Source organism: Rhea pennata, chromosome 22 (genome assembly GCF_028389875.1).
Source record: "Rhea pennata isolate bPtePen1 chromosome 22, bPtePen1.pri, whole genome shotgun sequence".
Classification (NCBI taxonomy): Eukaryota; Metazoa; Chordata; class Aves; order Rheiformes; family Rheidae; genus Rhea; species Rhea pennata.
In genome coordinates this window covers 5525031-5546394 of record NC_084684.1, presented here as the reverse complement: position 1 = coordinate 5546394, position 21364 = coordinate 5525031, and the positions used below count along the sequence as shown (strand labels likewise).

General features: G+C 45.5%; 1 protein-coding gene across 2 annotated transcripts in view; it reads right to left on the bottom strand.

The window, feature by feature from the left end:
• The window catches only part of LOC134149997 (tyrosine-protein phosphatase non-receptor type 11-like), a 58871-nt gene that overhangs the window by 9906 nt on the left and 27601 nt on the right, over nt 1-21364 (bottom strand). For both annotated transcript variants that reach the window (XM_062593419.1, XM_062593420.1), the window contains exons 2-7: nt 16710-16832; nt 5135-5329; nt 1871-2063; nt 1644-1763; nt 1236-1349; nt 754-850 (exon numbers count right to left, since the gene is read on the bottom strand). In XM_062593419.1, coding sequence (XP_062449403.1) covers nt 754-850; nt 1236-1349; nt 1644-1763; nt 1871-2063; nt 5135-5329; nt 16710-16832 — 842 coding nt within the window. The remainder of the gene's footprint in view (nt 1-753; nt 851-1235; nt 1350-1643; nt 1764-1870; nt 2064-5134; nt 5330-16709; nt 16833-21364) is intronic.

Here is a 21364-nt window from a genome sequence, read left to right as displayed (position 1 = left end):
GCCAATGGTCTCCTGGGCTGCATTAGGAAGACTGTTGCCAGCAGGTGGAGGGAGGTGATCCTGCCCCTCTCCTCAGTCCTGGTGAGGCCTCATCTCGAGTGCTGTGTCCAGTTCTGGGCTCCCCAGTACAAGAGAGACAGGGAGCTACTGGAGAGAGTCCAGCGTAGGGCTGCGAAGATGATCAGAGGGCTGGAGCATCTGCCCTATCAGGAAAGGCTGCAAGAGCTGGGCCTGTTCAGCCTGTAGAGGAGAAGACTGAGAGGGGATCTGATCAATGTGGACAAGTACCTGAAGGGAGGGTGTCAAGGGGACGGGGACAAACTCTTTTCAGTTGTGCCGTGTGACAGGACAAGAGGCAAAGGGCAGAAATTGAAGCACAGGAAGTTCTGCCTGACTGTGAGGGGGAATTTCTTCCCTGTGAGAGTGACAGAGCACTGGACCAGGTTGCCCAGAGGGGCTGTGGAGTCTCCTGCTCTGGAGATATTCAAGGCCCGCCTGGATGCGACCCTGCCTAACATGCTCTAGGTGACCCTGCTGAGCAGGGGGGGTGGACTAGATCTCCAGAGGTCCCTTCCAACCTTACGGGTTCTATGATTCTTACGGAGAAGACCATGATTTTAGATCTCTCCAACAGGACAGTGCCAACATCTTTCCAACTGAGCTATGAGCAGAAAAGTCTGCAGGGGAAGCTACAGAAAATGTGACCAAGGAAACAAAAGAAAACTACAACAAAAAAACCCAGCATCTCCTTACAGGGAAGGATGTTCTTGTAGCGATTCTTTGCCTTGTTCTCTGGCCGCTGTCCTTCCTTCCTGGGGTAGAGGAGCTTGCACTCTTGCTGCTGGAGCATCTATTGGAGTAGAGCACATATGAACAAGTGGTTCTGGGCAGACAAGGGAACTGAGAGACAAAGGCAAAAGCTTTTTCAACTAACTGCTTGGCCTCATGATGCAGAGAAGAGTGGAGAAAGGAAACCAGAAAGCAGCTTGCTGAGAAAATTAACAGGGGGCAGAAGACATAGGTTACTGTAGGGAACAAAAACCACACAGTACGAGGAAGGAGAAATTGCCTTGGACATGAGAAAAAGCAATGAAAAATGGAGTGGGAAATAACTCAAACAGAAAATAAGAAAAGAAGGAACAGTAGAGAGGAGGTCCACACGCTGGGAAACCATGATGATAAGAGGAGGATCTCTTGTAGGCAGAAGTAAGACCGAGCCTAGCAACATCCTGTACCTCAAACTCTTCCCAGAATCCTTGTTTGGCCTTCTCACTGTGATCTGCCATTTTGTTCAGCTCCTTCACTCTGTTTTCAATATTGGCTGCATTAATGCGTGTGGCATTGAATGGCTGAAAGATAGATGAAGACAGAAGTCACTTTCAATAACAAAAAGAGGCCTTTCCCCTTGAAAAAAAAATATTTTGTATCCCTGGGGGTGTTGGCAGGAGTTGGGTCCATCCCTGAGGCCTTCAGTGTAGGACCAGGGACTTTTCTTCCAATTGTGAAATTGGAAAAACCCAGTAAATGGCCAGGCAGAGTTTCTGGGGGCAGAGATTTCCCAGAGAGCAGGGGCAGATCTGTGGGCTCCTGCTGGAGCGTAGGAAAGTCCAAAACTCACAACTGTATGCTACAGCAGCTAATACCTGTTTCAGATGAACCACAGCTCCAGATTTCTCCACCATTGGGTTTTTCTTGTAGTGCTCCACTAGGTCTGTGAGCGTGTCAAACCTCTCTCCTCCCCCCACATCATACTTCCCATCTGGCTGCAGGAAAGAACAACGGAAAGACAGAGAGACTCAAATTTGCAATTCCCAGCTGGGGTACCCACCTAGCTCCTGTCACAGAAAAGCAAAGACAGCACATTTCCCACCTGGTAGTGGATCATCACGTGGGTCACGTGTGGTTTCCGGTCCCCAGTGTCCATCTTGTCCTCATTTGTCAGCACTGATAATACAAAGTCTCCTGGTTTGCTCTGACTCTCCCGCACCAGAAAGCTACCTGGTTTCCCCTTCTCTGTCAGGAGCTTTTCTGCCTCCTTGCCAGTGAGATGCCCATGGTACCACCTGGAAAGCAGAGATGGAGAGCAAGGTCAGCTCAGAATGCACAGAGCACAGCCTTTAGAGAAAGGCTGCAGTTTCTGCTTGGGATGGTGTTCATGAGAAACCCAATTCTAAGCTCCCATTCCAACTGCTCTTCCCACCAGAAGAACACCAACTTGTGTTATTTTAGAAATGGTCCCTCATGACTTTCCTCCAACATTTTGCAGTGTCACATTAATACTTCAGCCCAAGGCTGGAAATGTCAGGACTTTGCTCAATTCTCCAGCCAAATATTAAATGTTTAATATTAAACTACAGTGTTATCTGTGGCAAGTCCATCAAGGGATAGAGTCTTGATGAAGTTTCAAAGATATAATTCTGGCAGATCTTACTAGAAGGTGGTTAGGTTTTCCTTTATTTTTCAAATATTAAAGAAAAGAAGAATACTTGGAGACAGTAGGCTATGGTAAGAGAATATAAGATGCAGAGCAGGAAAAATGCTGACCAGGAACAAGATGCTTTGACATGGGTTGGGAATGATTTTCCTCAGAAGAGTTCTCTTAGCTGCAGTTAGTGCTATTCATCTCCCAGGTCACTACCCTTAGCTCAGGGTCTAACTCCCAGAAAGCACCAGGGGGAGCTTCTTTCCATTTCTTCTAGCTGAATGAAAGCAGAAAAGCCCTGGCCTTTTGCTTTGACCTGGGAAATCAGATTTTCTGCTGCACGCAGGATGCATTCCTGCCACTCCAGCCCTGCCCATAAGCTGCGGCTCTGGCAGATGGCGATTATAACATGCTAGGCACAGAGTTAGGCAGGCTGTCCTGAGAAAAGCATCACCCCAAAGGGGCCCACACTGCAAAGCCCCCCTCCCAAACCACTCAGAGCTGGCTCAGCAGCTGCTCAGTGCTACCTGTCAACCCAGCTGCAAGGCTGAGAGCAGCTCAAGGCTGACCTTCCTACCTGGAAGCCCACCATGCTGCTCAGGAACAGCTTCTTGTTCCTGGAGGTCCTGTGGCCCAAAGGCAGCATCAGTAAAGTACTGAAGAAGGATGGCAGTCTGGGACCACAGACTGGGAGTGGGGAGAACAGAGCTTTGTGCTCAGTTCTTCCAGGCTCTCACTGAGTGGCAGCAAGTTACTCTACCTTTTAGTCTGTGCACATCCTGCATGCACATGCCTCTATTTTTCTAACTGATCTCTCCATCTTTTCTCTCAGTTTATTGACACACTTACACTGGAGTCCCAGCAAAACGGAAGCTACGTGTGAGCCAGCTTGGTCAGAAGCCTGTAGCAGCCTTGTGACACCACCTGAGCTGAGCACACAATAACCTGCCTCTTCTTGGGCATACCCTCCACAGCTCAAACTACAGCAGTGCTAGCATTGTACTCAAGCTGGGCAGTTCCCTGGCCTTTGCTGCACAGCAGCTCTACAAAGCAGCATGTGTCAGCTACCTGACACTTTTTTTTTTTTTTTTTGCCTTGTAGCTTTCCATCTCCACACTCCAACACTCAGCAGCAGTGGCTCTGAGCAGATGCCAGAGGGTCCCAGTTTGAAGATGCTGGCTCCTGGTTTGCCAGGCAAGCTGCCAAGAATTCAGAGGGGCTCAAAATAATTGTCCAAGGACAATGTAATGGTAGCACATCATGGCTTGGCAATCTTGTCCAAAAGGACAAAGTTTATAGAACAGGAGTCAGGGATGCTGGGCCTTTCAAATCCCCAGCTCGGCATGCTGCAAAGGCAGCCACTTCGAGCCTGCCTGGGAAGACCTCTAAAAAGCAAAATCACTTCTTGCACGCTTGAGAAGGCATTAGGCTCACAGGTCTGTTTGAGTTTTACTGCTGCAGAGAGCAGGATAGACCAGCTCTTGTGGGGTACTTTAGAGCCTGCTAACAACACGGCTGCTGTTGAGGCCCAGGTCTTGGACTGCTATTCTGACGCATCCTGCTATATTCGGACACCACTGTCATTTCATATATTTAGAGGACTCGGACCCTTTCTCCCCTCCCTTCTCCTTGATGCCACTAGATGTATGGTCTGGAAAAGAAACCTTTAGGGAGCTTACTTGTCAAACCAGACTTTGCTTGGCGGGAGAAGTGGGGAAAACCCAGCTGAAGGGAGTTTCCACTTTTCCAAAGTTTCTGCTGATGTTAGCGGCTGCCTGTCCACTTTTCACGCTGCAATCTAGAATGAGCAAAGAAATCTTCCTGGCAGCAAGGGAGCGCATGAGCTGGAGGGACTTCCCAGCCCCTTGGCTGAGCTGGTTCACATGATAGCGTGAAAGGGAGCGCCTCTGCTCCATTTCAGGAAGTGAGACTGCAGCTTTGACTTGTCCTGGCTGCTAAAGTTAGAGTAATTAGGGTCCTTCCATGGCATTACCACCTGCCTGCCATTTCTGTTTCCAACCCAGCAAGTCAGCTGCAGCATATGACACTGGGGAAACTGAGGGGGAGGAAAGGGAAAGAAGGTATCATTAGAGTGTCATGAGTGAAGGAGGGAAAAAACAGGTCACTAATGGGCTGGGGGAAACATCCTGAAGCAACCAGAGGTGAGCTGCATTTTACAGTGAGTCAGAAAGACATCCCTGCCCCTGGAAGACAACAGGGTGTCACCACTGGTATGAACAGTGGTTACAGACCTAAATGGGATGGAGAAAAAATTTTTTTCAGGGCATTTCTATGTAATATTCCGCAGGCAGACACAAGTCACTTGCATGTGTTCAGTTTATTTTAAAACCAAAGCCAAATGGACTACACTTACAGGACTGTTTGCAGGCAGGTGGACTGACTTGTGCTGCATATGTTCCACGCTGCCTGGAAGCTACAGCTAGCTTATCAGCACATGCTGACACTGCACAAGTATCACTAACGTTTTCTAGCCAGATTCTGGTCATCTCTGAGTGCAGCGTAGTTATGGAAAAATATCCCAGAGACCTGCAGCTTTTGGATCACAAAAGCTAAATCACAGAAAAGCACACGCTGTTTCAGGCTCCTTTCCAAACCCAGGCTGGGTGCAGCAGTAGGTTCTGAGCCAGCTCGCAAGACAGTATCACCGCGTGGGAAGTATCAGGAGAGGCTGTTGGGGCCATGTAAGCTTACCTCTCTGAGGTGGGGTCCTGGCAGTTCAGAGGGTATTTCAGCTCAATGATATTGCTGTTCTTCTCCCTCAGCAGCCCCTGCTGCTCTGTGTAGTACTGCACCAGCTCTGCAAGGGTGGCAAACTTCTCCCCTCCATACAGGTCATAGTAATCCCCAGTGTTCTGGATCTTAATGTGTGTCACCTCATCGTTTCTCCTGAGGAAGGCAGGCAAACACAACAGTGTAAGCATGAGAGAATGGAAACCAGGAGAGAAGTAGCACCAGTGTTCAGAGTCCAGCTGCATCTAGAACAATACCTACCTGTTTAAATTACACCATGCAATCTCCATTCACTCGGATAGTGCTCATGCTAACCACGCTTCTACAGGTAGGGGTAGGTATGGAAATTCTTTGGCCAAGGTTATTCAGCCAAGAATTGACTCTCTGCTGCTTAAGCTTCCAGCCCACTCTGCCTCAGAGACAGCCTCACACAGAGGAGGTGAATAATTCATTCTTTGCCATCTCCTCTACTTCCTAAACCACTTGTCTTCTTGGCCAGATGAGGTTGTGATCTGTCTCTGGTTTACAGTGAACTCTTCTGCACAATATCACCTAATTAGTTTAAAAAACAGCAACAGTCTTACAAATCAATAAGTTGTCTAGCATTCAAAAGCCTGTTTTCCCCCTCTGTAAACAGTATAGAAAGTGTTAATGCATTCTCCTCCTCCTTGCAGTGCCCCTCCACAACCCAGAAGGGTATATGGGTGGGATATTCATCAGCTTTCTCCAAGAGCCCCCTTACTCCTGGAAAGCCCAGCCTCCCTCTTCAGAAGGCCACACTAACTTTCCAAGAGGCAAGTTAATGGCATTTTAAATGCACTTAGCAGCAGCCCCCTCTGAGCCTGGGAGATGTGGATGGAAGCCCAGTGCTTGATGGATGAGCTGGGTCAGAGATAGATTTGTAAATCTGGTTAAAAAAAAAAAAAAAAAAAGAGAGAGAGAGAGAGAGAGAGAGAGAGAGAGAAGAGGGGGGAGAGAAATTTGCCCATGCTAAGCTGCTCACAGCCTCTTTCAATTGTTGCCAAAGCAACCATGACAGTGAGATGCAGGAGGCTCGAAGTGGTACTGGCAGCACATCAGGTCAGACAAGAACATCCATTTTGTAGAGTGTGAAATTAGAAAGGCTGCAGTGGTTTGTGCACAAGGTTAAGCGGAAGGAGGAGCTAGATCCAAAGGAGAGCCTCTGGGTCTCTCACGAGCAGTACTACCACCCATTTTAGTAATCTTTCTGGAGCAGAGTACAGCCTCATGGCAAGACAGGCAATGCAGTAAAAGACTGGATCGCTGGATGGTATTGGGTATCTGGTTCCAGCTCCACAAAACCATCTGTTGTTTAGTTCCCTTTAACTAGAGGTACCACCTCCCTTGCAATCTGGACCCTACTTCTTGATTTCAGAGAGCCCTCAAGTGGACCTCCAAATGCAAGTGTTGGCATAAGGCTTTGTCCACCTTTAGGGATGCTGGCGGAGCTGCAGGAACACAACCAGACTGTATCAGCTCTGGGCCTGGATGTGCAGAATAGACTGTGTGCTAGCATCATTTCATCATGCTCACCTATTGATAAGTTTCCTGGTGTCGTGCTAAGTCTGCATAGGGTTTGCAGTGGTGTCATTATATTTAGACACCTTGTGCAAATTCCTCTAGTCTAGACAAGCAGTTGGAGCGACATCAGGGCAGCTGAATTCTCCTCTGCTGGAGGTGACTGAGCTGCTTCTGTCCTGCCTTGCACATGTGAAAGACTCACATGGCTCCTCAGGTAAGGAGGGTAATGATTTCTAGTTCTCATAACTTCCTCCACAGTACCTCCCCTTAAAAACTATGCTGAACTATGCAATACAATGGCTACTGAAAGTTCACCTCAGAGGACTCTGCTGACTTTGCAGGAGCTCCCTCTCCTGCAAGGTCTGCTGTGCTGCCTAGGAGCAGGAGCACCAGATTCAGGGAACCCAAGGCTGTACCTCTGTAGCGCTGTGGGATGGCTCGTGAAGAGTGCACGGAGCACAGAGAGGCACAGCATCCAGGTCACTACCATCCCTGGGATGCACTCCGGTTACCTTGAGGTCTGACTGCCTTTACATAAACTACTGCCATGCATTTTGCGATTTCCACACATTTCTGGCTTTTTAATGGTTGTGACTTCTGGCATCTGAGGTGTTTATTTGTCTTGTGAACATGCAGACTAAACACTGACCGTCCAATGAGACGTGCTAGAGTAAGCTTATCTGGTCACAGCAACAGAGCAACAGTAGGTCAGTGACAATATGCGGCCAGGCTGGGATTGGGCAATGAGACCTCTCATAGCCTCCCATAGCCCAGGGAAACATCAGCAGTAGTGCGCTAACACAGCAGCTGTGTGCTTCTCCTTCAGGCCTACCTCCACTAGAGAAATGACTTTAAATAATCCGACTGCAACGCTCAGCCCCATTCAAGCAACTCTCCCTACATAGCACACAGCTCTTCCCAAAACACTGTCTGGGCAGATGGCGTTATCCCCATTTACTCCATCCCACCTGCCTAAGAGGATCTTGTCAATGTAGAATCAATAATTCTAGTCTGTAGTTGTACAGCTGTTCTTGCATGCTTTGCCTGACTTGGGTAGGACATTGAGGTGATTTCAAATTAGTACTAATTTGGCAGAGCCCACCAGAGTGCAAACAGCCTGACAGTATCCATAGCGTTACCATCACCATGCATTAGTAACCTACAAAACAGCAGTGGACTAGTGAACAGGCCTGAGCAGCAAAATCTGGATCAGGATCTTGAATAGTCACTCTACACTTGACAAATAGGTCTCAGAAATAGAACCCAATCATACATGGCAGAAAAAACTCTGATGAGAGCCACTTTATGTTTTTAGTGAGACACAGTTAGGTTTTCCTGGTACGTACGTCAAGTACAGTTCAGATCTGGCTGCCATGTCAATTCCAGCTGTCCTACGAGCAGAGACTTCAAAGTCTGGCAGCATCTGCATCTAGGGTAGGCACAGCACTCACTAGAAGGAAGTTGTTTGTGAAATGCAGGTCCTGGTCAGGGCACTGATGACAATGCCTCCTCTCCAAGAGGAGCTGGCATGTGGAGAGCTCTGGCCATTCATGCCAGCAGCTGGACACGAAGAGTCTTTGTGCAGAACAGAAGGCACCAGACACATACTGCGTTTTTGCCATTTGGCCAGAGGCTCAAAAATTCTCTTCTTTCCACAGCTCCCCCCCCCCCATCCCAACCCCATTGAAGACCTACAAAGGCTCAGTTCACAGAACTCTTCTCCCACTCCCCCCCCCCCTCAAAGGCCTTCTAGCACTTCAGGAATTAAAAGCAAAGAGAAAAATCAGGGTCATTTATCCCATGAGCCCTCAAGGTCAAGCTAAGCACAAAGGCCATTGACTGATGCCTCTTTCCCTCCATTTCTTCTCCAAAGCTTGCGTCAACTCTGTAGCTCTATGCTGGGTAGCAGAACTGGATTCCACATAACAGCATCCACAAAATAGTGTCCTCAGTGCACTGCCTGAGGAAAGAAAGCACTATGCCCAAATACTCAGCTGCTTTATGACTGAAGGCATGGCTACCTTCTGACTAAAACGGACAGTTCTTGTACATGGATGCAGCACTGTTTGCTGGTGGAAGCTGGCTTCTTTGGTAGCTTTGGAGATAGTCAGACAAGTGATGGCTGCCTCCATTCTCAGCTAAACTTCTTTTCACCACCAAACTTAATTGCAACCATCTATAGACTTTCAGCAGAGATCAGGGTGGCTTTGCGTTTGTGCTACAGGAACAGAAAAAAATCGTGCTCCGCAAAGTGGATTGTGTGAACAGGTATGAGGAATTAAAAAGGGAGAAGTTGGATTTGCCTTTTTATTCTCATTACGCAGATGGACAACTCTAACCCATAGAGACAAAGGGGCTCTTGCAAGGTGTCCCAAAGATAAAGGCAAAAGCTAAAACCTGAAACTAACCTTCCAAGCCACACATTAGTCCCACTTTTTTTCACAAAGCCATCCTTGCTTGCCGTCCCCCCCCTTTCCCCTCCATCACTCCTTCAACATAGGAAATATGTGCCATGGTAGAAAGCCCTGCTGAAGACTATTCTATGCCTTTTACAATACGCAGGAGTATAGGTGACTGCTAACATTCAAGAGCAATTTTATACCACGTTCAGGATAATTTGGAAGAAACTAATTCACCACCACCCAATACCATCAGCTATAGAATGAATCATGTTTCCCAAGCCCCTACACTGCACACATTAAATACAAAATGAGAACATTTGTTGAAATTTGTTGAAATGGTTATTCCTTTTACAGTACAAATAAGACAAGTCTTTTCCAAACAGCACAACTCCCTTGCTAGATATCCACGAATCTTTCTAGATCCAAAAATTTCCGGGTGGTGAATCTGAATCTAATGTTTTCAGTCCATACTGCATTGTCTAACAGTGTAGCTGCAAACTGCTGTTCTTTGCAATGGAATACAGTTAACAAGAAGGGCTCACAAAACAAAACAAAACAAAAAGAAATCCCACTGTTTGTCACTGAAGGCAGAAGAACTGCTTTAAATGTCAAAAATACATTTGTCTCTTGCATCCAAAAAAAACTGTTAGTCATGCATTTTCTCTGCCTGTGTCAGGCAGCCAGAAAACCTAGAACCTCACAGTATGTATGAGTGACCCCTTCCCCCCCAAACCCCAAAGCAGACCAGGAAGAGCCTCCCACAGGGCTTAGAAGCTTGGCTGAATATTTGATTACAATCACACGATTGTCTGAGCTCACAGAGAAAACTTACTATCTACCAATACAAAAAGACAAAAATCAATTCATATTTGCATGCATTTTCAGAGGTATGGCCAAGAGAATTCTAGGGATCAAGTATGGATTTCAAAAACTTCATGCCATGGCATATGGCTAGATGTCAGCTTAAATTCGTGACTGTCAGCACAAAGCAAGTCAGCTCACTGCCTGAGCCCTGCTACTCACCTAAGGTGTCCAAAGTAGAGCAGCTATTTCAATAGCAAGTTCAATGATTGAATGGATCCTTGGATCCAAATGGATCCCAAGCCATCATTTTTTTTCTTCTTTGGGGATGGGGGGGGGGGGGGGGGGGAAATACTCAGTATTTTCCTGAGGGCTCAGTACTGCTGCATCATTCATGCATTTACCATGCTGCACATTCAGGCTAAGATATCTCTCTCTAGAACCAAATTTATCTGAGATGGGAGAACGCTAACTCCTAACCATGCAGAAAGAACAGCCACCAAATGTGGCCGTCAGTGCTATAAGAGAACCTCAGTATTGAGGGGATAGAGTTAAAAGCATCTCTTCTTAAAGAGTCCACCACAGCAGTCCAAGTTGGTGAAGGGTCACTTGCAATATCTCCATTTTAGCCACAGTTTGTGAGGCCCTGAGACAACAGCTGTGTTCTAGTACATGGATGTAATATGCTCAACTGGCAACAGCAGCACTTGGCTTTCTGCTCACCATGGTAACTTGGACAAGCATCACCCAATTTAGGCACAAATAGGCTATCCATTAGACAAACATCACAAGGCCTGAGTCAGTCTGAGCCAACGAAAAGAGGATATGCGAGGGGGGTGGGGGAGCTAAGGATTAGCCAGGCATCACCTGCTCTCAGGTCTTTCATCTCAGAAAGCCAGAGAGACTAGGGAGGGCATCCCTTCCCGCCTCACACTTCCCAAATGCTGTACATGACAACAGCAGACATCAGAGCACTCTGCTTCCTGCTGCAGGGAGCAGGGGTCATCCAAACTCTCAGACATGTCACACAGGCTCCTTGGGAAGGCTCCGAGCATTCCCTGATCACACATGCCCCAGCCGGAAGGCCCACAGAAACTGCTGAAGTGACTCAGCAATGCCTTAGGAGGTGATGCACTTGCACACAGGTGTGTTAGGAGCTCTGGAAGACATAGGACATCCAAGTACTCAGTGAAGTCATACACTGGCACTGTTTCCCTATGGGGCACTTATGCTTTTTGCATTCCTGAAGGTGCTACCTGCCCCAGGCATAAACACCCAGTCTTCTGCCAGATTCTCCTAAAGCAAAGCCTCTTTTAGCCTAGAAATGGATGTGAAGCACACACCATTTGCCTATCATCTGCCATCAAAAGGAGGCTTTCAGACTCCCTCACCATGCCAAATGTGTAAACAACAACAAATGTAAGTATAAGACAGAGGTATCTGTTAGCAATACATCTCAGGCTGAACTATCTACTTCCAAATAAATTCAAGTCATCCCAAGACAAAAGACAGACTTAGTTGCTAGAGGAGAATGTGCTTTCTTAAGGGAAAGACAGTCCTGTGCTGAAAGCACTTGGTCAAGATTTGATGATCTGATTGCTGTTCAGTGCCTTCTCTGAGACTCCCAAGGTGACTGTGGAGTCTTCATTTGTTTCCTAACTCTAATATGAAGTCAGTACTTCCTTAGCTGGCTGGCCTAGCTTGGAAAAGGCAGCATCAGGGTTTGTCTCTCATTAAGCATTTGTACTACATTATAGGGCCTTAATAGGGCTAGTATAAGTGCTATTATGATGAAGCACAAGGAAAATTGTTTTTGAAAAAAAAAACCTCTTCCAAGACTTCAGTTCTTTTCCAGACCCAAATTTCTTCCTTCACCCCATCTGTATTGTCTGTAGGCAGCAATTCAACCACTGCAAAACATTTATAGTATTGATTTACTCCTTTTAGCAGGGTCTATATTTTATAGGACATAAAGTCCTCCTCAGTTACATGTCTCAACCTGCACCTAAATAGTATTTGTGCAGCCTTTTGCAAAAAATAAAACCAAACAAATAAAAAAATCCAGTTAAGAATAGGGATACCACTCTGGGAGACAATGCAATTCTTTAATAAGATTTTGTTACCCAAAAGCACTTTTATTGTATCCCATGAACCAAGATAAGATCTGTTTCCGTAAATTGTGACTGAATTACCAAGTACATAGGGTCTCTAACAGATAGTTCTCAACTGTCTTGGCACTTGCATTAGTGCTGTGGCAACAGACCAAGAATCACTTAAGCAGACTTTCAACATGTCTTTTCCTTTTGTTCAAGCTATTTACCCAGACCTGGCCAAACCTGCAAGAAGTTGCTCACTTTCTTCATAAGCAATTCTAAATATTTGGTCTTTGGAAAACATTCGCTGGCCGATCCAGGCATGCACTGAAGGCCTGACACAAAGGACATTCCCTATGTGGCCTCCTACATTTCTCCCCAACCTTCACTTTCAAAAGGAGGCTTGTTCTCTTCAGAGTCAAGTTTAAAATTTGGAAGACTGACTATCAAAGCCAAACCCAGTACCAGCTCCTTTTGAAAAAGGAGGTGCAATATTGCATAGAAGACAGGAGGCTGTTATAAAAGCTGCCTTGTCTGTCAGGACTGCAACATGCAGACAAACTCTGCTTGCACCCACCAAAAATTCCCTGACCAATGGGCTCTGCTCCCAGCATCCAGAAGAGCTTCCATAACAATCCTGCAAGCCCAGTTCCAGTTTACAGCCCCTTGCAGGTTGAAAAGCTAAGGCATTCCTGGCATTACTCATAAACAGCCCCTTTCAGTGCCAGTTTTGTGAGCCACTTCAAAGAAAACATTAAGTGTTGAAGTGCTGTCAGATCCTTGGGCAGCCATCACTTCTCATAACCTACAGAAGCCAATCCCTGCAACGAGGAACATCACCCACATTAACTGATCCAATGACGCAGAGCTATCTTATTATCTGAGTTGTGGCAACACTGAAATACCTCCAAAAGAGAGCAGTGCTGCAGCAACCGCATAGAACCAAAATGAGATAGCTCATGTGTAGGCACAGTGGATACTACTTCTGCCTCACTCGATCATCATTATACTTTAGTTGAAGTTGCCAGATCATTTTCCTTCCTGATCTGTTCCACATTTGCTGGAGTGCCCAGAGAATGAGATAAAACCAGCCAATAAATCCAAATTAAGTAGCTAGTATTGACACACCACCATCACACCAAAGACTTTGCAGAAACACAGCCCTCTTGGCACTGGACTACAGCAAGTGCATCTCACCTTCTAGGTGGAATGAGCTTTGTACCCATCCGCAAAGATGCCCCAAGAAGGATCACGTTTCAGAAGGAGGACTGATGAAAGCAGCCGCAAGAATCTGGAGATGGCCAATTAAAAACTGCCAGCAGTTTGGACTCCAAGCCAAGAATTTTTCCAAGAGCTTTTTCCTATTATTTTAAGGCCAGAAGAAATATCATTCATTCCTTAACCATATCATGTCCTCTCCATGTGGCTTGCCTCTTTCTCTTAAGGACTGAAAAACCCAAAGCCCTGTGAAGGCTATTTGCTGCAATAGTAAAGGCTAAAAGAGTACACAAAGGGGAACAAAAAAAAAGGGAAGGTAGACACAGACTTTTGTGGAAACCTTCCCATAACTTTTATAATATTAGTTCCTAGCCTCTCTTCAGGGACACACATCTGGATGTGCACCAGCACACAGGTCACTCGGTGTGTGGTCTGGTAAGCCAAAACTCAATCTCTAGCTTTCTTTTCAGCCCACATCCTCCCTGCAATTAAATGGAGCTGCCTTTTCCCTCACTGGTTTTCAGACATCCTTGAAGAAGTTGAAAGGGAGTTGGAAAAAGGAGGAAGAGGCTTTGGCTGTTTTCCTGAAGATGCTTTCTCCCACAGATACCTCGATTTTGAGTGCTTTTTAAAAGGTATTTGTGTTGTTTCCTTTAAAAGCCTTTTATTTCTGGAAAAGAAAATGCATACATGCATTACACATACATACACACATACATACACACATACAGATATATAGAGCCCTGTCCAATGCAGAGACAATTTTTGTCAGATAATGCATTGTTTCATCTGTATCTGTGTGTAATGTAAAGGAAAAAGGGGAAAACAGAAGGAGGACAACAGCCCCAGTTTTCAGCTTTCGCAGCACTAAGCTACTCATTCCGTACTCTATTGCAGCTCTAGTTGCATCACATTGCTCTGTTCCATGACTTGAGACAAGAGTTGTCCTATACGCTTGGGTGTGGAAACTTTGCTTGGAGACAATATCTGGTTAGGTAGAGCAATTTTGCCCTAGCTTCATCTGAGCAACATGCTCTTGACCCCCAAATAAGCATTTTTTAACGTGCTTTCCTGAAAACATGGTATGTGTCACAGCTTTGGCTTGCTTAGACTTACCACTGTTTGTTCATGGAAGTTGGTCAAACTTTCTACCGGTCAAAAACGTGCCAGTGGGTTGTGGTGGTAATGTTTAATTCTATAATATTAGGGTAAGCTGTATGGCTCCACTTGTAACTTACATCTCTACTGCAGGGCAATATCCATGCATTAAGTGTGCTAATTGGCTTGAGCTTATGATGAAAACAATACTGTTATTAAACATTTACTGCAATGCAAAGGTGTCCCTAGAGGAGGAAGTGGTCCAGGATCCCCTCTGATAATCTGACACTCCTTTCCCCTAATCTCTCTGCCTTCTGCCACAAATAAAGGAGTAAATAAATAATGGCAATGAAAACAATGCTTTGGAGCTCCATGGCCAGCAGTGGCTGTTTTACTGGAGGCCAATTTTTTATCCACTCAGTCTTAGCACGTGCCACAGCTGGTACAGGGGAGGCCATGGATCAGGGCAGGTGAAAGGTGACAACTGCAGAAACATGGACTGTGACTGAGGCGCAGGGCTACAGCTGGAGAAGAAAATTATGCAGAGTTATGGAAAGACTCCACAGCACAAGGCACAAACGCAGTAATGCAGGTGTGGGAGTTGGCTCTCCCTGCAGAACAATTTGTCTTGCTATTTCAGAGTAATTATGCTGCTAGTTGGGTATCTTTCCACATCATGACACTGTTGCACAGGCAGGACCTGCACCTGGGCTTGCGTGTTGCCTGGCTGAGCAGGTGCTGTCAGTACTTCACTCAATGATCAGACAACATCCTGACTCGCAAAATTACGTGGAAAGAGACACTAAGCTCACACCAAGACAACCCCATCTAACACATATTCCCTTGCTGTCATAACTTGCTCAAGGCAGCTCTGTGTGACTAAGTATATTTTCCATTCTAATTAGACCGTATTTCCTGTCTCTCTCATTAACTCACAGTCACTTCTGACTGCAAGATTATGGGTGAGCTAATGAAGTCAGATCCAAACACTCTCCACCTTGCCAACACACAGAAAAAGCTATTTTTTTCCCCTGTTGCCTTGTTCCACAACAGGAGGTCCGTGCTAACTGATGGGCAAGGGCTTTGCCTGATGGGTTTTACTCCTCAATACAAAAGGCAGCACATAATAAATAAGGTTCCAAATACTCCCAAATACTCTCTCTTGCCAGAGCTAAGAATTGACTGCACTTTGCACACAGGGCAGAGAGGAGCTCATGTTTCCAGTCCAGAGACAAATGCAAGGGGGAAGAAATAAGGCTAAGCAACATTTCATCTGAGTGGTTAAGACAGCAATGGGAGGGTAAAGTCTTACTGACATACAGCTCTGAGCTGCAAGCAGCTCCCACACAACATGGCTGGAGGGGAAGAGGAGCACAGGAAAGGACTGGGACTCAAACACTGCTGGGTGTTGCTCACATCCTGTTAGATGTCAGCACCCTGCTAGGTGGAAATGCTCTGTCCAGTCAGTTGTTTGCACAAAGCTTCTCTAAACACAGTGTAGGTAAAAGGATGTATAAACTCAATGGAGTTTCCTAAACAAATAAGGGTTGTTTAAATTGAGAGGGGAGCAGAGATTTGTGTTACAAGTGCCTAGAGGAACCGTTGCTGAGCTATTTCCCTCCAAGGCACCAGATGGATTGCTCTCACTGAAGGAGGTCAAACCAGTGCCTTGACCACACAACCTCCCCCTTTTTATCTCAGGGACTCAGTGGTTGATGCTGCTCTGCCTCTTTCCTTCACTTCTCCTTCAGAGAGTTCTATCCTGTGCATCTGCTCCACTGTATCCTAAGTGGCTGCATTCATAAAATTGCAACCCTCCTTTCCACAATTGCCTTGGTCCCAAAAGACACAAGAGCACTTTAAAGATGATGCATATGACACTGGGATGCATATGCTGAAAACTCAGCAGGCTGGTCAGTACGTAAGTACTCTTATAGAGATGTTCCTGGGATCCTTTACAGACACAAAAAGCAAGTCTCTCACAAATGCAGCTACATAAAGTTCCTTTGAAACCAGAGAGAGATAATTAATTCCTGCTGGGATTGAACCTGCTCTCCCCATAAACCTAAGTATATATGTTATCTTTTTCCACTTATGTCAATAGGTCCAAAAATCAAATTCCCCAAGCATGTAGCCAAGCCTGGCAGGATGAGCACATCTGCATCCCAGAGGGATAAGTGAGCCAGGGAAAGCGTAGCACGAAATTTTTAGCACAAACTCTGCAGTGATGGGGAGAGTCCATCTCTCCCCAGTAACTGCAAGTGGTACTACAAAGATATCACCTCTGTCCCCCTCCTTGTACATACATTAATTGGAGCAGCAAGTGCTGGAAAGTTCGGGACAGCCTCTTCTTCCAGTTCTTGTCTGCTGCTGTTTGCTTACCTGACAGAGAGAGTGAAATCTCCCGGGTTGCTTTTACTGGGCCGAGCCAGAAAGCTGCCATGGACCCCTCGGGTCAGGAGCAGCTTCTCTGCCTCGATTCCACTGATGTTGGGATGAAACCACCTGCAAGGTAGAAATGTAACATGTGAAAGGTCAGTATGGCCTGAGCCTGAAGAAGATGCAGTCTTCCTCTCTGTGAGGCAACCAAAGAGCCCAATCTTGCCTTGCAGCATTTTGACCTTCCACCCCACCACAGTAACAGTTTTCACTCAGAAAATTCAGGTATTAGAGTGGAGAAAGTCTTCTCAGACATCCATGAAAAGGATGCATGGCAACTACTTTGCCGTCTTCTCCCTCAGCTCAAGCGTAGGCCAGAGCTCTGCGAGCTTTCCATGGTATAGATAGGTGACTACCTCTTTAAAGGGATCACCTGCTTGCGGAAATCGTTCTAACTCTTCTCAGTCCAGGTCCTATCCTGACTGGCTGCCTCCCACCCAGCACCTGCCAGGTGCAAATCCTCCCTGGTGTCATACTGCTGGCAAATGAACTAGACCCAGCAAAAGGCCCGCATCTCTGAAGGAACTTGGGACATTTCTTTAAAGGCTCCTCTGTGTGACTGGTGACAGAAGAACAGAAGAGCTCCAGTATCAAAAGCATTAAACCTCTTACTCTCCACAGGCCCCAGCAAGACGCCAAGCTTCAGTCTTTCAGCCTCTCCCACTTAAAGTCTGTTACAAAAAGGGGGTACACAGGCATGAGGGATAAAAGGCCTTTCTCTGAGGCTCTATCAGAGCAGAGAAAAGGCATGCTCTGATCTGTAATATACTGAGACAGTGGCAAGCCCTTATGCTAGGAGAGGATTTCTTAAGCATCAGTGCAAAAAACATTGAATGTTCCAGGATCTCCTTCTTCATCCAGTCCACAGATGATAACAAGCCCATTCCAGCCCTAGCAAAGCTAAGGCAGCTTTGACTCTTCAACTTAAGATGAAGCACCTGCTGCTGCTTCTTTTTTTTTTTCTTATTAAAAAAAAAATAAAAAAATAAAAAACTCTAACTGCTTTTAGTTTAAGCCATAGTGCCACAGCCAGTCTTCACATGAGCACAGAGGAAGATGAACCAAACCTTGAAAATTACTGAGTCTAAAGCAAAATTTTCAGCATGGGACAAGACCATAACCAGAGAAAGCAGCAGCAAAGGAAACATTGCTTTGCATGCTGTTGGAAAGCAACAGTGCTATTAGCATATATACATAACAGGACATACTAGAAAAGGGAAGAAGAGACAGCTCACCCTTAGGGAATAATGTTTCATCATACTGTAGGCTACTTTAATGTAATCTTCATGTTTTAAGTGTCAAACCATCTGCTGACCTCATTTCTGATGCTATCAATTTTGATCAAGCTCTCTTGATGGAATTGCAAGAACCGGGGATTCTGTAGGCTCTAATGTGTGCTATGTATACATACTATGTCAATGATTTCCCAAGTAGTACCAGTTTTATGGCTTGATTTTTCAGAAACCACTGAAAAAAAATTTTCCTCCTCCTCCTATGGCTCTTTTAAGTAATCAAGTCACACAAAGAGCACTTCAAACTGAGTCACTTTGTTCTGAAGATATTCTACAGTTTCAGCTCATGCTCCAGCACATTTCTACATGAGACAGTTGCAATATTTTTCCATGAGTAGCAAAGAGGAAAAGACAAGCCACAACTAATTCTATTATGATAACAAATCTAGCCTGTTGAGTGTTTTCTGGGCAGCACTGACTGCAAGAAAAGAAGCTGCACTGGCTCAGAACTCTCCTCCAAACAGAGGACAGTCTCCTAAGTTGCTGCATGGCCCAAGGTCTGCCTTGCCACTTGGAACCAAATGACTAAAACACAACCCTTCATTTGCCACGCAAAGTAAAATGAGGCTTCTCACAAGGAACATAGCTGGAAATATTTAGTAAGTTAGTCCTTTGTATACAGCTGTCTCGTAGATCAGGCTAGCTAATTCACTGTCCTCACAAGGGGGTTACAAGTTATCTTGACTGCTGTAGAGAAATGCGCAACCCAGCATCTTGCTGCGTGCCTGCATTAGGAAATACATCCAAAGACTAAATCTACAAACATATGCTCACGCACTCATTAGAGAGTGTTTGCCTCTGAGATACACATAGAAAAGGTCAAGAAACGTATAATCTCCTCCAGAATTTGGGATTTCCTCTTTCCCAATATAAGCAAAACAGTTTTGATTAAAGATCCTTGGATTCTAGAGGAAAAGAGCTCTACTAGGAAAGGGCCATAGAAACAGATGGCAAACAGGAATTCCAGCATTTCCAAGTCTTGTATTCCTGACATCACAAGAATGACATCCTTTTATAAATCCACCATGTGCAGGGCCAGCACTTAAGTGTTTTATAAACTGCTACTGCCAGAGGAATGAATGCCTCTAATGGAGCTTAATCAAGCTCAGGGACAAGGCAAGTTTGCCCATGGCAATGCATAATGTTTTCACCAAATGCCTAATGGCAATAAAAACAGGGCAATATTGCTAAAAAGAACATAGTAGAAAAAATCTAAGGAAACATCTGTTAAAACTGCGGGATAAGAGCCCTCATAGACACATACCCATAGCCACAAGCACATCCTGGTCACGCTGACAGCAGTGTCCTCTGAAGGATCTATGTGCCTCAGAGGCTACCACGACAAAACCACACGTTTTCCTTCATCACCATATTATTAAGTACTCTCATCTAAATACTTATTGTTTTGGGATGCAGAATTTCAGCTAAAGCTAGATTTTCTTCATCTGAAAAACCTTGATAACTTGGAAAAAGTTGTCAGTGTCAGGAAGAAGGCGGAGGTATTGGGGCTGTAAATCTCCCACAAGAAAGAATGCAACAGGGAAAAGGGTTATGTCCAACATTTCTCCAAATGAAAGGATGAGAGTTTGGAAAGAGAAGAAAATTATCCATATCCCTCTTCATTTTGCATTTCGGTAGCTTTGACCGGAGCTACAGAGTCCATTAGCATCAGTTCATTTTAGCATCCTTCTCTCTGTAAAAATGCTCCAAGGGATTAGGGAACACTTGCAAACTAGCCGTAAAACTTTAAGAGTGGGACAGTAATGTCTGCTAAGTGGCAAGGGAGAAGCATGTCAGGGTCAAATTTGGGGGCCTGTCAACTTTGATGCTGTCTTTGTGTCACTAAAACAGAAACTTAAATGCTAAATGCCCTTTCCCTTAATCACTCCCACTGCTTGGAAAGGAACCAATTCGTACAAGCATACACAGGCGGCTTGCTATTTAGCTTGCAAGAAATAAACAAAGAGCTGAGGAGAAACCTCTGCCGCCTGCGCTAAGAGAAGAGGGCGGAAAGGCTCATTTCCAAATTCAACAGCAAAGAAAAAGGCAAACAGCCCTCCACAAACTCAAACACCTCTCCCACGAATTTCCAAAACAAAGCAACCCTCCCTGCACAGTTCAGCTTCTGAGGGCCATGCGCTGGTGGGAATGTATTGCTTGGCACTGCCTCACGCAGGGCACCTTCTCGAGCCAGGGAACACGCTACAACACAAAAGGGACAGTTTTAAATTCAAGGTCATTTCCATTTGGGCATTCCAGTCTGAAGTGGAATGTCTTCCCCACAGGGGCTTTTCTGCCTGCATCATGTGGCTATTAAAAAACAAAACAAAAAAGTCTCTGAAGTTTTGATGCCTCAACTGCTTGCACAACTCAAACAACTAGATGTGACTTAAAATCCACCTCTCCCATTCAGCATATTCTGCCAAACTACTTCCAGGTCTCGACTCACCCCTTGTTCCTGTAGACAGTGGATTTAAAAACAATAGCAAAACCCAGCTAAAACAGGATTCAAGGCTCTTTCCTTATGCCACATCCTACTAACTCAATGTACACAGAGAACTTGCCTGTTATAGAGCTCTCTGCTGCTTCATCCCATGAGTGAAGTCACAGCTGCCACTGCCATTACGTATCCTTTTCTCAATATAGCTTATTTTGTTCCTCGCCTGCAGTAAGCTGTATTTGCACAAAGCATCTTTAGAGTCATTTTTCACTATAGATTTTTACTGAAGTACATTTGTTGGTATGCAAAATCAACCCACAACACAGCGGCTGAGAAGAAAGCACCGACCCACGCATCGCTCACTAGGGGAAGATACTAAAACCTGCAGACAGTCAGAAAGCCCCACCTGTTCCAGCCTGCACACTCTGGCCATGTATCGGAGGAACTAGCACCACTCATGTACAGCTGAACCCAGGACTTTGATTCAGACCTTTGGACACATGGATTCTTCATAGGGAGATCAGTAATACTCTGAGAGGGAAAGCAGAATAAAAGGGAACCAACTGCCTAGAAAAATAGAAAAGATTAGTATCATGCCATTTTTTTCAATGGCAGTAAGCGGCAAGCGTTATTGTGCAGTAGGTCATTCAGGCAACCATTCAATTGTTAGGGCTTTTTGTAGAATTGAGTCACCTCTAAAGAATTGCGTTAAATAAATAAGAGTGAGGAGCTAACAACTTTTCATCCCTGCTTCTACAAGTAAATATACATGGTCTACTTCAGGCAATACTGCTTTCCTGCAGAGAAATGAATTCCCCTCCATGATTCATTCAAAAACACTAAAATTTTAAAAAGCACAAAAAGCA